This window comes from Mustela nivalis (assembly GCF_964662115.1).
Source record: "Mustela nivalis genome assembly, chromosome: 20".
Classification (NCBI taxonomy): Eukaryota; Metazoa; Chordata; class Mammalia; order Carnivora; family Mustelidae; genus Mustela; species Mustela nivalis.
In genome coordinates this window covers 20,365,370-20,380,503 of record NC_139039.1, presented here as the reverse complement: position 1 = coordinate 20,380,503, position 15,134 = coordinate 20,365,370, and the positions used below count along the sequence as shown (strand labels likewise).

At 37.7% G+C, this 15,134-nt stretch overlaps 1 protein-coding gene across 6 annotated transcripts in view; it reads right to left on the bottom strand.

Moving 5' to 3' along the window:
• The window catches only part of MSR1 (macrophage scavenger receptor 1), a 111,600-nt gene that overhangs the window by 8,494 nt on the left and 87,972 nt on the right, over positions 1–15,134 (bottom strand). For all 6 annotated transcript variants that reach the window (XM_082715622.1, XM_082715621.1, XM_082715620.1 and 3 more), the window contains one exon: positions 5,267–5,455. In XM_082715622.1, the coding sequence (XP_082571748.1) occupies positions 5,267–5,455 (189 nt within the window). The remainder of the gene's footprint in view (positions 1–5,266; positions 5,456–15,134) is intronic.

The following is a 15,134-nucleotide window of genomic DNA, read 5'->3' as shown; positions in this document are numbered from 1 at the left end:
ATATAGTATGCACTTGATTAATAATACTATTACATACTTAGTATTGTGTTTGTTACCATAAGTAACAAAACAGGTCCATAGAGTTTTTAAACATAAAACTTTTTAACCTAAAATTCACAAAAAAGTTAAAAACTCTATGGACTCCAAACCAGGTTCCTTAACACCTGACGCCTGAACATCTACATTTTAAATCTTTCAGTGTACAGGGAGCAGTCTGTAAGAATTTGAGTTCTGACCCATTCATATATTTTATATCTGACATTGCTTTTACTTCCATTCTCTGGAGGATAAGTTCGGAGGGACAGTTATATTTTTGATCTCCTTCGGTTTATTCTTGTATTTTTAAAACTTCCACTTTAGAAAACTGATTATGAAAGGGGTACCAATAGAAGGTGATGCTTGTGCTTAGAATTTTTCTTTTCTTTTTTTTTTTTTTTAAGATTTTATTTGTTTATTTGAACCAGATTACAAGTAGGCAGAGAGGCAGGCAGAGAGAGAGGAAGGGAAGCAGGTTCCCTGTTGCGCAGAGAGCCTGATGCCAGGCTTGATCCCAGGACACTGGGATCATAACCTTAGCCGAAGGCAGAGGCTTTAACCCACTGAGCCACCCAGGCGCCCTAGAATTTTCTTTTGTTTTTGCTTTCAAGTTTGGAGCTGCAGTACAACCTCCTGTAAACTCAGAAAATGAGCTCGTCCCTCCGGGTCCAACTCCAACTTCCTGCCTCAGTGCACAGGCTCTGACACAGCTGGAGGACCACTGCTGTCCGATAGAGTTCACACAAGTTTGCTACCCCAGAGGTCCTGGGGTCCAGAGACTAGAAAGCCTGCACAGGGAAAGAAGCGACCCACTCTCCCTACCCTGACCCACCCCATGTCCTGACAAGCACCAGCAACCTCTCTGTGCTTCCTTAATTTTTAACCTTTTTTGTCTACTCAGGAAAAAGAAAGATTACATTCCACTGTATGCAAAAGGTGCATCCAAAGGAAAGAACCTATTTATAGGAGTGGGCTCTAAGCTTTATTCCTATAAATCATTTTGCTTGCAGCTACAAAGTAATTGTTCTTAAAGCTAACAAGGATTATCTTTGGTAAGTCAGGTTTGCTATTTTAAAACCAGAAAGAAAAAGAGTAAAGCGGGTGGGGGGAGGGAGGGAGAAAACTTGTTCAGAAAATTTTTTTTTTATCTTTAAGGGGGGAAGAACACAAAGGGTATAAATTTAAACTTTTTTCCTCTTGTTTCAGTTCCAGTAATAATGTATAATACAGTGTCAAACCGATTCTTCTTACTTTCCCAAGAGAATGACAAATAATTAAAACCTGAATGCAACTCTGTCATCCTTCCCCTACCCCTCCATTCATATTTCTAAGTTTCCTTTCTGGTCGCCATCCTGCGTTCAGAATTATCTTTTCTTTTCCTCCTGAGTGAAACTATAAATCAAGGTGGAGGAGTGAAAAAACAAGGAGGAGTTGAAACAGGTTCACATAAAAAGGGGGTTTGCCATGTCTAATCCCAAATCAGCTTGCAATAGAAGCCTGTTTCTGAAAATACAACATACAATGAAGCAGATCATGAAATTTATTTCTCAGGTTCTTTTACTTGTGAACAAATAGCCTCAGTTCTATTACGTCTTCCAGGTCATCTTGCTTTATTTTTTATTTTAAAATTCTCATCATCATTCTTTCATTGTTTTGGGGTGGAACTCTACACAGAATTGACATCAGAGCAGGTCTGTCTTGAGGAGAGTGAGGACACTGTTGGGAGGCCCCATATGGGTCCCTTCTTCCGCTACACTTCTATAGAGTAGAAAATCACATTCACCTCTGGGACCATTGGAACATCATTGATGTCATAGACAACCTAACACTAATCTGACTGTTTGACCTTTCAAAGAGGATGGCAAATACCCTTGGAATTATACAGCAGGAGCTGTTGCCAGCAGTGATCTGTGCCCTGTATCGAGCAGTGCTATGAGTCAGGCTTTGTGCTGGACGCTTTCTATATGCCAACTCATTTAAGATTCAGAGTAAATCTTATGTGGGTGTTATTATTCTTAGTTTTGTGGAACCAAAATGGAATCTCTGAGACATAAATAGCAGAGCTAAGGTTTCATCTCATATCTCCTTAGTTTCAAAATTCTTAGGCTTTCCAATTCATTCCAGTAGGCACTTAAAAATGTGAAAGGAAAAACCAAATTCAGACATACCTGGCTGTTTCACTATAATAAAACTCTACTATAATGTATAGAATCACCAACTACCACAAATACCCAGCCTCACTAAAAATGGCCCCTCGTCTTAGAGAAGCAGTCAGTTATCTTAAGAAAACTTGAGAGAACTGTCTTCACACAGCCAAATAAATAATTTCACATAAGATTAAACTCTACTGTTTCATTAATTATTTAAATGGAAAACATTTTCTTCCAATAGTTCAGAATACTTTTTTTCCGCCTCTTCTTATCAGTACTTGAGAACTGAAATCCCTAGAGATACAAACAGAAATGAATAAAGGCTGTGGGGAAAAGGATATTTTACTTATGAGATGAAGCCTTAATGTTAATGCAAGCTTAAGACAATCATCTCAAATTTTGTGTACCACCTACGTTTGGAACTCAAGAGAAAACAGTTTGTGCACCCCCAATGTTTACAGCAGCATCATCAACAATAGCCAAATTATGGAAAGAGCCCAAATGTCCATCAACTGATGAATGGATAAAGAAGATGTGGTATATATATATATATGCAGTGGAATATTATCAACCATCAGAAGGAATGAAATTTTGCCATTTGCAATGACGTGGATGGACTAGAGAGTATTATGCTAAGAGAAATAAGTCAGCCAGAGAAAGACAAATACCATATGATTTCATTCATATGTAGAATGTAAGAAACCAAACAGATGAACATAGGAAAGGGGAAAAAAAAGAGAGGGAGGCAAGCCATAAGAGACTCTTAACTATAGAGAAAAAACTGAGGGTTGTTTGGAGGGAGGCGTGTGGGGGATGGGCTCGATGAGTATGGGCATTAAGGAGGGCACTTTTTAGGATGAGCACTGGAGTGTTACATGTAAGTGATGAGTCACTAAATCCTACTCCTGAAACCAATATCACACTAGATGTTAACGAACTAGAATTTAAATAAAATTTTGAAACAACAGCAACAACAATGAAAAGAAAACAGCTTTGAAATCTAAGGCACTAAGCTTCATATTCAGTGAAGAAATGAAACTGGGGAACATCTTGTTTGCCATTCCTCCATAGATCATATTTTGCCAAACCTTATTAGTTTCCCTTTAATTAACGTACATATGCTCTGATTTTGGTTTTTCCTTTGTAATAGATGAACGGTTTACTTCAAGATATAAGAGATTAATAAACAGCAATATGGGGCTTGTTTTGTAAAGATACAAAATTAAATGTCAACTCTTTGGATAAAGTAAGCTATAAAACTAGTCATCTTGATGAAAGTTTTTTTTAGGATAGTTCTCTCTTTTTGGATTGAGCTATTTAGCTGATGCTGATTACATCATCTGAACAAATGGCAAACAATATTCACTTTGTCAACATAGGCACATCTTAATAACTCATCCACATGTTGATATTCCTAAAACTGAAGAATTCTAGCCATCTACCAGGAGAGTAAGTCAGCATCGATGAAAATTGTATGTCATCTATTTGCAACATGGCTCTTCACTTCATAGATGCTAATAGTCATTTGAGACGTTTTAGATGATTAAGTATTTATAATAAAAATTCCAAACATCTATTTAGTTATAGCAAATTACAGATCTTTTCTATTTCCTTTGTTTCTTCTATTCAAACCTATAAGGGACAAATAAAAAACTGGGCCAGGGGCTGACATTCTCACCATCACCACTCTCTTTTGTCTTATCTCACTTCTTCATAGGAGGCTAAATGATATTTCTGACTTCCAAAGACTTTGGAACCTGGATCTTTGCTTTAATTTACCTTTTAAATCTGATACAGTGAGTTCATTTAGGTAAAGGAACAAAGATATAACTGTGAACTTTCATTAGTACTATTCACCTGTTTAGCACAATGCTGACCCATAGTCATAGCTTAACATTACTTAATATCTTTTATGGGTTTAAGAAATCTGTCTTATACTGTTTCAGTTTTTTGATATGATTCGACACATTGCCCTATTTTATCACTATAGACAAAATAGCAGCAACACCAGATAATCTTATCTCTATAATTTTGCACACAATTTCTTCTTGCCCATATCTGTCTAAAACAACACTTATAAAATCAACAGGGCCAATTTTTTTTTTTTTTTTTTTTTTTTTGGTCAACATCAACTTCAGAGAAGCCAATTATTTATTTATCATATTTGGACAATGGAACAAATAAGTAAAAAATATTGACTTTAAAAGTCTAATTTATATGATTACTTTTTCTAATCTCTTTGTCATTTAGGATTGAAGCACTTGTATGTTTAATTATGCATAAAGCCTATACTGTAAGGTACCCATTTAGAAAAAAAAAAATAGACAAAAAAATGTCACGAGTATACATTCAAATCTGTCCTCTGCAAATTTTCTTCCCAGCTCTCTAATACATTTATAGGTTATTGAGCCATCCAGGTAAAAATACACAAATGCATGCAACAAAAGAATTATTCAATGGGAAAGTAACTTTCCTCTTCCCGTATTTCTCACCATGTCTTAAAGGATTTGGAGAAATCATAAATAGTAGGTATGCAGAACCCATGTAATTGCTTCCTTCTCTTTCATGGTTCCTCATGGTCCTTTCAGAACACAGGTGCTCCACCAGGCACCAAGGATAGCTCTCATTTCTGTGAGATACAACCGGGAGGTAAAAGCGCAAGCTGATGCCCTCCTCTCCAGTCACACAGAAGAGAGAACGTGAGTGAGCACATGGGATTGCTCAGTTGCCCACAAAACCCAGACGCATCAAGTGAGATTCCCAGGATTGTCTGTGGTTCACTTGTCACTATTTCTCCTGTTCTACTTTACCAGTCTTTCTGTATTCCTCATGTTAGTGTTCTCCACCTAACCAGATGAGTCTATATAAAATTTAAACATTAAAGATTGCCTGATAGCATATGTCATTTAAAAAATATCTTTCTTTTCATTTCTGCCTTTTAGGAAAAGCCATTAAAAAAACTCCTATGTAGGATTTTTCTTCCTATATTGTATGTTCCCGCTGCTACTTTATTCTATGTATTAGAGAATGCCTACATTTCATTTAAATATGTGTGTGTTTGTGTGTGTCTTTTTAATTACCTTGTCCAAAGTGAGCTCCTTTATGCACAGTTTGAACACCTTGGTATCCCAAACTCCTACAGATGACTTGTCCACCTCGCAGTTCCCAGTGGTCGTCGCAAACTGTGCCCCACTGGCCATTGTGGAAAATCTCCACTCTGCCCTCATGAGGACCTCTACCGTCAACCAGTCGTACTGTCTTAAATGGAGCTGTAACATAAACAAGTGGTGGTTAATTATATATAAATATTGTTTTATAATATTTAAAAAAATTAACATTTTTTCCAGTAAGTTGAACTATGGAAATAAATATTAAACTTTCTAGCACCACCTGTTGGTAAAGAGTTTAATTACAAGTATTGCAGAATAAAATCTATTCTCTCTGTTTCAACATTTATGAGTTACATATAAAATTTATATAAGTTATAGATAGGAGAAAACATCAAAGATTACATTCCAAGGACTTTAAAGTTCAATAGATACACGTTTGTTAATGTCCTGTAGACTTTTCACACTATTTTGGAAAATTTATATAATGAATTGATTTATTTTCTTGCACACTAACACACACACTGGAACACAAAATCCAGGGACTTTTTGATATAGGAGGTTGAAGAGAAGATATTTTATAATACTATAAACACAAAAATAGATGACCAAACATCCTATCTTTTACCAAGAGAATCAAGATAACCATAGTGATGATATTTATTACTTTGGATATTTTGAGAAATCACTAAAGCAATAAATGCTGTGAAGAAATATACCAAGTTTGTAATTATAAAAATAATTTTGTTCTTCAATGTTTAGTGAATCTGCTGTATACAATAAACTTTTATACAATTTTGATCATGTGCAATTTTAAATATGAAATGATTCCTATTTTAAAAAATATACATTATGAACCTAGAGTCAGAAGAATAAAAGTGTGTAATTAATATCAAAAAAACAGGTCACTTGGAGAATCAAGCTTGCTTTCTTTTTTTTTTTTAAATATTTTATTTATTTGACAGACAGAGATCCCAAGTAGTCAGAGAGGCAGGCAGAGAGAGAGGGAGGAAGCAAGCTCCCTGCTGAGCAGAGAGCCCAATGCGGGGCTAGATCCCAGGACCCTGAGATCATGACCTGAGCCGAAGGCAGAGGCTTACCCACTGAGCCACCCAGGCTCCCCGAGAATCAAGCTTTCTTTAAAGAATTTTTTATTCTAGTAAGTATTTGTTTAAAAGTCATTTGGCTGAAGAACAGAATGAAAGGTAGAGACAAAATGTTTTTTAAAAATTAAGATAGTGCTAAATAAAAATAACAGTATTCTCACATAATCATAAAAAGCCAATGAATAAGCGCAGTTCTACTTATATCTTTCCAAATAGAAGTTTGAGAAACACTGTAGTATAAAAAAACAAGCTATAACTATCAACAAAAATATCCCTCCAATGTGAAAATGGAGTATTAGAAAATGAGTTTACAAAGTTCAATTAATTCAAGACATATCCAGTAACTTTTTTTTTCTAACTGGAATAAATTTTGTTAAAACCATAATCTAGTAACAAGTAAAGAAAATCAGCCATTTCCTATGACAAAACTGACTGAACCATACAGAAACATAAAAAGCTAACATGTTATATGTAGTATTACAATTATAATTATTTTCTTGATTCTTCCAAAATAGAATTCAGTGCAAAATACTGAACAAATGTCATCATGCCTAAGTGCATAAGCCATTCCTTACTTAATAAAATGAGTATAAAACATTCTTAAAAGGAAAATAATTTGTTATTACAGTATTCAAACTTTCAATTACCAGACAAAATACCCATGTGACCCAATCATTCACTATAATTGCCTAAGAAAGTAGGAAACAATTACCCAGGAGTGGATTGTTTGAAGTTTTAAAATATTATAGTCTTGTAGTATTAACTAGTGCTACCCCTAAACGTTTGTTTCTACAAAAGTCAAATATAGCCAAGCATATGTTTATCATGACGCTGTGACAAAACACACATCATATTCAAACATTTGATTATATGAGGTTGATGGTCTTATCACCCAAATAACTCAGTGAAAGCATTCTCAGTGTGCATTCCTTATCTCTCAAAACGTTATTAAGAAGCCTGGCATCTCCTGGGACAGTAGGTCTCAAACTTTGGTATCTGTCTCAGTCTGTTCATGCTTTAACAGAATACCACAGGCTGGCTGGCTTGAACAACAGACATTTATTTCTCACAGTTCTAGAGCCTGGAAGTCCAAAACCAAGATGGTGGCATATTTGGTGACCAGCTTCTTGGATTGTAGACAGTTAACACATTTCTAGAGTAAGAGTGGGGAGTCATTTCCTTGTTGAAGGTGAATTTTGAGCAAAGACAGTAAGTCTAGACCATAAAAGATATTTTAGTAATCTTAGTGTATTTATGCAATACTAATTATAAATGTGTTTAGATCTTTGTTCTTTTCTAGATCTGTGACTTCAGAGAATAACAAAAGCAAAAAACCAAACAACGTGTGTTGGAGAGGATGTGGAGAAAGAGGAACCCTCTTCCACTGTTGGTGGGAATGCAAGTTGGTGCAGCCACTTTGGAGAACAGTGTGGAGATTCCTCAAGAAATTAAAAATAGAGCTTCCCTATGACCCTGCAATTGCACTACTGGCTATTTACCCCAAAGATACGGATGGAGTGAAAAGAAAGGTCATCTGTACCTCAATGTTTATAGCAGCAATGGCCATGGTCGCCAAACTGTGGAAAGAACCAAGATGCCCTTCAAAGGACGAATGGATAAGGAAGATGTAGTCTGTATACACTATGGAGTACTATGCCTCCATCAGAAAGTATGAATACCCAACTTTTGTAGCAGCATAGACGGGACTGGAAGAGATTATGCTGAGTCAAATAAGTCAAGCAGAGAGAGTTAATTATCATTATCAACTGGTTTCACTTATTTGTGGAGCATAACAAATAACATGGAGGACATGGGGAGTTAGAGAGGAGAAGGGAGTTGGGGGAAATTGGAAGGGGAGATGAACCATGAGAGACTACGGACTCTGAAAAACAATCTGAGGGTTCTGAAGGGGCGAGGGCTGGGAGGTTGGGGGAGCCTGGTGGTGTGTATTATGGAGGGCAAGGATTGCATGGAGCACTGAGTGTGGTGCATAAACAATGAATTCTCTTACACTGAAAATAAATAACTAATTTTTTAAAAAAGTTTTATTGGAATGCAGCCACGCCCATTAGTTTACATAGTGCCTAATGCTGCTTTTAGGCTACAAGAGGAGAGGTGAATAGTTGTGACTGAGAACTTCTGGCATGAACAACAAAAATATCTACTATCTTGTATGCAGGAAAAGCTGGCCAACCCCTGGTATAGGGGAACACACAATATGCAGGCTAGAATGACAGAGGATTTTTTTTTTTTTTAAGATTTTTTAATTTATCTGACAGACAGAGATCACAAGTAGGCAGAGAGGCAGGCAGAGAGACAAGGAGGAAGCAGGCTCCCTGCCAAGCAGAGAGCCTGATGCAGAGAGCCTGATATGGGGCTGGATCCCAGGACCCTGGGATCATGACCTGAGCCAAAGGCAGGGGCTTTAACCCACTGAGCCACCCAGGCATCCCTGACAGAGGATTTCTGTAGGGATACTCCTGCCAAGGATCCTGGAGCAAAGGATATCATGACTCATTGCTGCTTTCCTCTCCAGTCTGACTGTGAACCCCTCCATCCATGCACTCCTTGCTCCTTTTATTTCGGTTATATAACTGCTTATATTTCCCAGATAACCCTTATTCTCCCATATTCCTGGGGCTTTGATCCCTGTCTGGAATGCTCACCTACACCCATCCTTCCCACACACACCTTCCAATTCTCTACTTTCAATCCCAGGGTTTGGATAGGGTTCCCTCTTCCAACATCATAGCACTCCTGACCCACCAGAGCGCTGCACACTTGTTAATTTCCTCCACAAAACTAAGATCTTTACAGTTAACATTTCAGCACCTGACAGAACACAGGTTTTCGCTTAAGAATCCATGAAGAGTGGGGCATCTGGGTGGCTCAGTGGGTTAAGCATCTGCCTTCAACTCAGGTCATGGTCCCAGGGTCCTGGGATCAAGCCCTACATTGGGCTCCCTGCTCCTCGGGAGACCGGTTTCTCCCTCTTCCACTCCCCCTGCTGTGTTTCCTCTCTTGCTGTCTCTCTCTCTCTGTAAAATAAATGAATAAATAAAATCTTTAAAAGAATCCATGAAGAGTTATGGTATGTATGTATGTATGTAGGAAAGAAAGAGAGAGAAAAAGAAAGAAGGAGAAAGAAAAGAAAGAAAAGGAAAGGAAGAAAGAAAGAAAGGAAAAAGAAAAAATGAATGAATGAATCACTGTGAGCTCTTCCGGATATGTAAACTGCATTGCCTGAGTGTATTAAGTTGGTAAACATTTAAAATATCAAACAACAGAAGACAGAGAATCCAGTATTTCACAAGTCTCTACAAGGAATACTGTTTCTATGTGTAGAATCAATAAGGGAAAATCATAAAGGAAAAACTGGTTTAACGGAGCTAAACATGAATCCTATTATGGGGGAAAAACCAATGTGACTACTGAGAGCCCCCCCAGGCGAAGGGATGATCAGAAGCCTTATGCATTCTAAAATGGTTTTGCAGGTTCAGAGGATTTATTTCTTATTGGCAGACTAATGTTAAATAGAATCTTGGGACTAAATGTCAATTCAATTTACAATGAGAAATGTAATTGCCTCAAAAACTGAAATATTTGTATCTGTTTGACAAGGCCATTTTCTCCCCGTGGGCAATCTGCATAGGAAGTCACATTTCAATCAGTGAATTATTGGCTTAATTAATTTATTAATTTACAGTGAGACACAGCAGTGAGGTTTTGCCTCTGGGACCGACCAACACTGTTTAGTTAACACATTTTTCCTTATATATGTTAATACATTCAATCAGGTGAGGTGATTTGACATATCTCTACTCTGATTCACTATAGTTTCATTTTCTACAAGCAATCTCACTCTTCTTACATCCCAGCTCTGAAGGGAAGATAGGTACATCATTGCTGTGTATTCTTAAAAGTCTGTATATAAAATGAAAACTATATAAAATATTTATTATTGTAATAGTTTATTCATATTTCTATGAATGTAAGATACCAAAAGAAAAATACGTAACAGAGCAGATAATTTACAAAAGGTTTTGTAATTTAATCTGAAGAAATAATTCCAAAAATAAAAGTTAACCATTTTGGAGGTTATTTTTGCTTTGTTCACTGTAAGCTTATTTTTAAAAATATTTATTTATTTATTTATTTGACAGAGGTGGGGAGAGAGAGAGCACAAGCTGGGGGAGCAGCAGGCAGAGGGAAAAGAGACTCCCCGCTGGGCAGGGCTCAGGACTTGATCTCAGGACCCTAGAATCACAATCTGAGACAAAGGCAGATGCTTAACTCACTAAGCCACCCAGGTGCCCCTAAAAATAACCCTTGAGGAGTTTTGTTATTTCAACTATTATCATATCATTTACCTCATGGTCATGGTTTCTTTTTTCTTATCATTTATTGGAATTAGGATTTAGGGTTAAATTTATTACAGTGTATTTATTATATTTGCATTCCAACGGTTAATAAATTAAAAAAAAAATCTGATTGTGGTTTAACCTGGAAGTCCTCACAATGTGGCTAAATTCCTCTAGAAAGGGAGGTATTTAGGTATGAAAGAAAGGCACCACCCTGGGTATCAGATGTTTGGAGAAGCGGAGTTAAATTTCTCCGGAAAATTATCGTAACAGATTTTGAATCTTACTCCAGAAGTCAAAGCAGACAAATGTTCTGGAAATCCCTTGAGAGAGCAGAGAACAAGGTAGATGGAGAGAGTCTCAGTGGAGAGCCGGCAGGCAGCGTAGCCTGATGGCAGTGGAGAGAATGAAAATGTCCAGTGAGGAAATTTGAAGTCTAAGCTGGCTGGGAATTTCAAGACAGTGAAGTCTGAGGTTGAACTTTACACTGTAGACTGTTCTGCTTACATTTTTCTATTACAACTAAACCTTCAGTAAAATCCTCTTAGATCCCCAGGTGGAGGGGCTAGGGTACTTCCTCAACCAAAGGGAGAGATGTGGAGCTCGTTGTATAATGAGTGGTGTGGAAAGAAAGCAACCACTAAAGATCCTAGGTTATTAGGTTTCTAAGGCAACTGTAACAAATGATCGCATTGTGTGACTGAAAACAGCAAATTTAGGGGTGCGTGGGTGGCTCAGGTCATGATCTCAGGGTCCTGGCATAGAACCCTGCATCGGGCTCCCTGCTCACTAAGGATCTGCTTCTCCCTTTCCCTCTTCTCCTTCCCCGCCCCTCAGGTGTATTTTCTTTCTCTTTCAAATAAATAAAATATTAAAAAATAATAATAACAATTCTTTCACAGTTCTGGAGGCCAGAAGTCTGAAATCAAGACATCCACTGGGCCATGATCCTTTTGAGGGCTCCAGGGAGAAATCCTTTCTAGCATTTTCCTAGCTTCTGGCATTTAGTGGCTTATAACTACATCACTCCAATCTCTGCCTCAGTCTTCTTCCTGTATCTGTGTGTCCTTCTCTTCTTAGAAGTCATTTGATTTAGGGCCCACCTGAATCCAATATGACCTCTTCTTAGCTTAATCACACCTGCAAAGATGCTACTTCTAACTAAGGTCACATTCTGAGATTTCACATGGATATGAAATTTCCTTCAGACTATTTTACACAGGAGGCACTTGAATTTGCCTTAGAACTCGAGTTTGGCGCTCAGTTGTATTTCATTATTAAAGAATAAACTGAACCTCAAGATTTGGGGACTACAGAATAGCTGGGTAGTAGATATTTTGGCTAGACCAGAAACGAGCAAAGTCCCCCATGATTACACTGAACGCCCATAGTTGAACTGCTGAATAACTAAAATAAAGATTTAGAATCTGTAGCTTCGAAACACACGGTGCTAAACTCAGATGGTACTGGGTACATCTAACTTAATTATGAGTATGAGTAAATTACTTCCATTGTATGAAAATTAGAAAGTAGCAGAAGGCTATTGTTTCCTATATTTTATTTGTCAGTTCTTGAGGTGAATTATCAAATAAAACTTTAAGAGAATCTTGCTCAAAAAAAGTGGTAAATACTTAAGATGAATGAAGAACTTTGTGTTTAAAAGGAATACCTCCCTAGCTGTGCGGATCCCCACAAAGCAGTCGTGGTGAAGGATAAGTTTATGTAGGGGAAAAACAAACAAAAGGGAAAGGCTGAGTAAGCCAAGAGAAGTCGGCATGGTTGGGAGTGTAAGCTGTCCTCGGAGTATCCAGAGCCATAATGTTGCCTCTACTACTGGATTTCCAGACTGCCAATTAAACAGACACGTCTGCCTTTCAAAGACCAGACTGTGTTCTTCAAAGGACCGTGTGCATATATTAGGGTATTTATTATCATTTTAGAATAATTTTGTTATTAATACTTCATTTCTATGTAAGTCTTAGTTTTCAGAGTTACTTAGGAGAACTGTAAAAGCATTGACAAAGGGAAATTTTACTTACCTATTTTTAGACTGTTTACAGTTTTGCTTTTCACTTAAAACCATACAGCACAAAAATAAGCAATCCAGGAAGATACTGAACAGAGCTAATTTAGAACATGCACATCACTAATTGGCATAGATTACATTATCATTCTTTCTGAATTCTGAAAAGGTAGGCCTCAGCCAGACCCTGGAAAGTTCCTGTGTCCCTCTTTATAATCTGTTATATCTGTTATAATCTGACATTGATAGTGATTTACCCCACTTGCTCCTTCACTTGCCTATTCATAAAATACTATAATAACACCTACCTCTGACGACTGACATTTCGAAAAATGTATTTTAGGCTAGAAAGTACTATAAAAAAATAGTGCCAGAATTATTAATTATAATTCATTCTGAATGTTATTCTCGGAAACCAAAATCATAGATTGTAGGAATTTTGAAGTGTGGATTTTGTAGAGAAAAATGTCTTAAATTTGGCCAAGAAAAGTTAATCTGTCCAGTTGTTGGCAAGACTGACAACTCAGAACAGGTTATTTGAATTCTCATGAGGAGAAAATTATTTTCTAAATATTTCTAAATTTTCTAAATCCCCTTGAATTGGATCTGGAGGTAAATTAAAAGAAAATATACATTCTCCTTGGCCTTGGGTGCTGTATTTTGTTTATACTTGTAACTGTTCAGAGCTCTGAGATGTTATCAGGACAGCATCACTGGGATCCATGGGAGACATTAGTGTATAAAGTCTCCACTCCACCGTCATTTGACAGGAAAGGCCTTAATTTCTGTCCAACAGCTGTGTCCACAGGTATTTAAACACAGACCACTTGATGCCTCAAAAACCCCCAAAATGGGTGGCTTTGCTCTCCTTCAGGAAACATTACTTCCATTTGCTTAGCTTAAATTTTGGCTGTTTTAGTGTCATCAAAGTAGAAGAAGAAAAAATTATAGGATAGCAAATTTTATTTGGATAATAACAGAAAGAAAAGCAGAAAAAAAAAACCTACTGTAAAGTGTGGGTTCTCAGGTTGAGGTACGAAATGCTTTATTTCAAAAGAGAGGGTCCCAATGCTTATTCCCCAGAGAAGGGGCGTGGTCTGTATAGGAAACAGGATGCCAGGAGACCAGGGCCCTAGTCTCAGTTGTGCTACAAACTTCCTTTATGACCTTAGACGATTTCTATTTCTTCATATGTTATGACATCTTTTGTAATCACCTTAGAACTTTTGTGTGAACTGTTTTGGTCCATGAGTGTACTTTGAAGAGGTCTGAGAAAGAAAGTCAAGTTACAGGGCGCCTGGGTGGCTCAGCTGGTTGGGCGACTAGCTTCAGCTCAGGTTCTAGTCCCACATCAGGCTCCCTGCTCAGTGGGGAGTCTGCTTCTCCGCCTGACCTTCCCCCATTTTGTGCTCCCTCTCTCTCTCTCTCTCTCACTCTTGTCCTCTCAAATAAAAATCTTTTTAAAAAAAGATGCAATATAATGTGATAGAGTTTAAAAATGAGATAAACCAAGATTCAGATTCCTCCCCATAAACACTAGCTGTGTGATTTTGCACAGATTACTTCATGTTCTAAATCCTCAGGGGGAAAAACAGCAGAGCGATCGGTTTCTTGTGAGGTTGAAGTGAAGGACACCACACAAAGTGCCCTGCAGAGCACCGGGCCCAGAAGGGTCACTCTTTGCACTGCAGACATTAGTGTTATTAGTGTTACTATTTCTTAAAAATTCAGATTTCTGGCCTAGTGACTGGGAAAGGGTGATGGTAGTCCTAAAGTATCTACCCAGTATTAAAGAAGAAATTTTCAACAACTTGTGCTTCGGAATTTCAAGGAGAGTTTTTGGAAATCACAACATACCGGTCCAAACCCAAGGCCCTGAAATAAGCATCTGTGTACATTGGGTCCAGCCATCGTATATGATAGAAGCCTTAGAGGTCGTTCTGATGCTCACCAGAGCCTGAGAAGTACTGGGGGAATGATACAAGAACACGGTGTGGTTACTGAAGACAGTTCTAAACCTCTCGCATTATGGAGGAATTGACCTAATACGTTGCTGTCCGATAGGCACTCAGCACTTAACAAGAGTGCTATTGAACAGTATGTAATAGCAAAGTTAGGTTGGTCCACGTTTTCAGGGCCTTTTTCCCTATACTCTGAGATTCTGAAGGGGGATCTTGTCCAAGCCATCACTTGCTATTGGCCCTACTTGGTTGGGTAGTGAGTGTGCCCCACTCTCTGAACACTTTGGCAGTTTCAAGGGAAAATTCAGTATCCAAACAGAGGCAACAAGAGTTCTTCTGAAGGAAAGAAGGTGGCATTCTTTCTTAGATGTGGCTAGATGTGAAGATTAC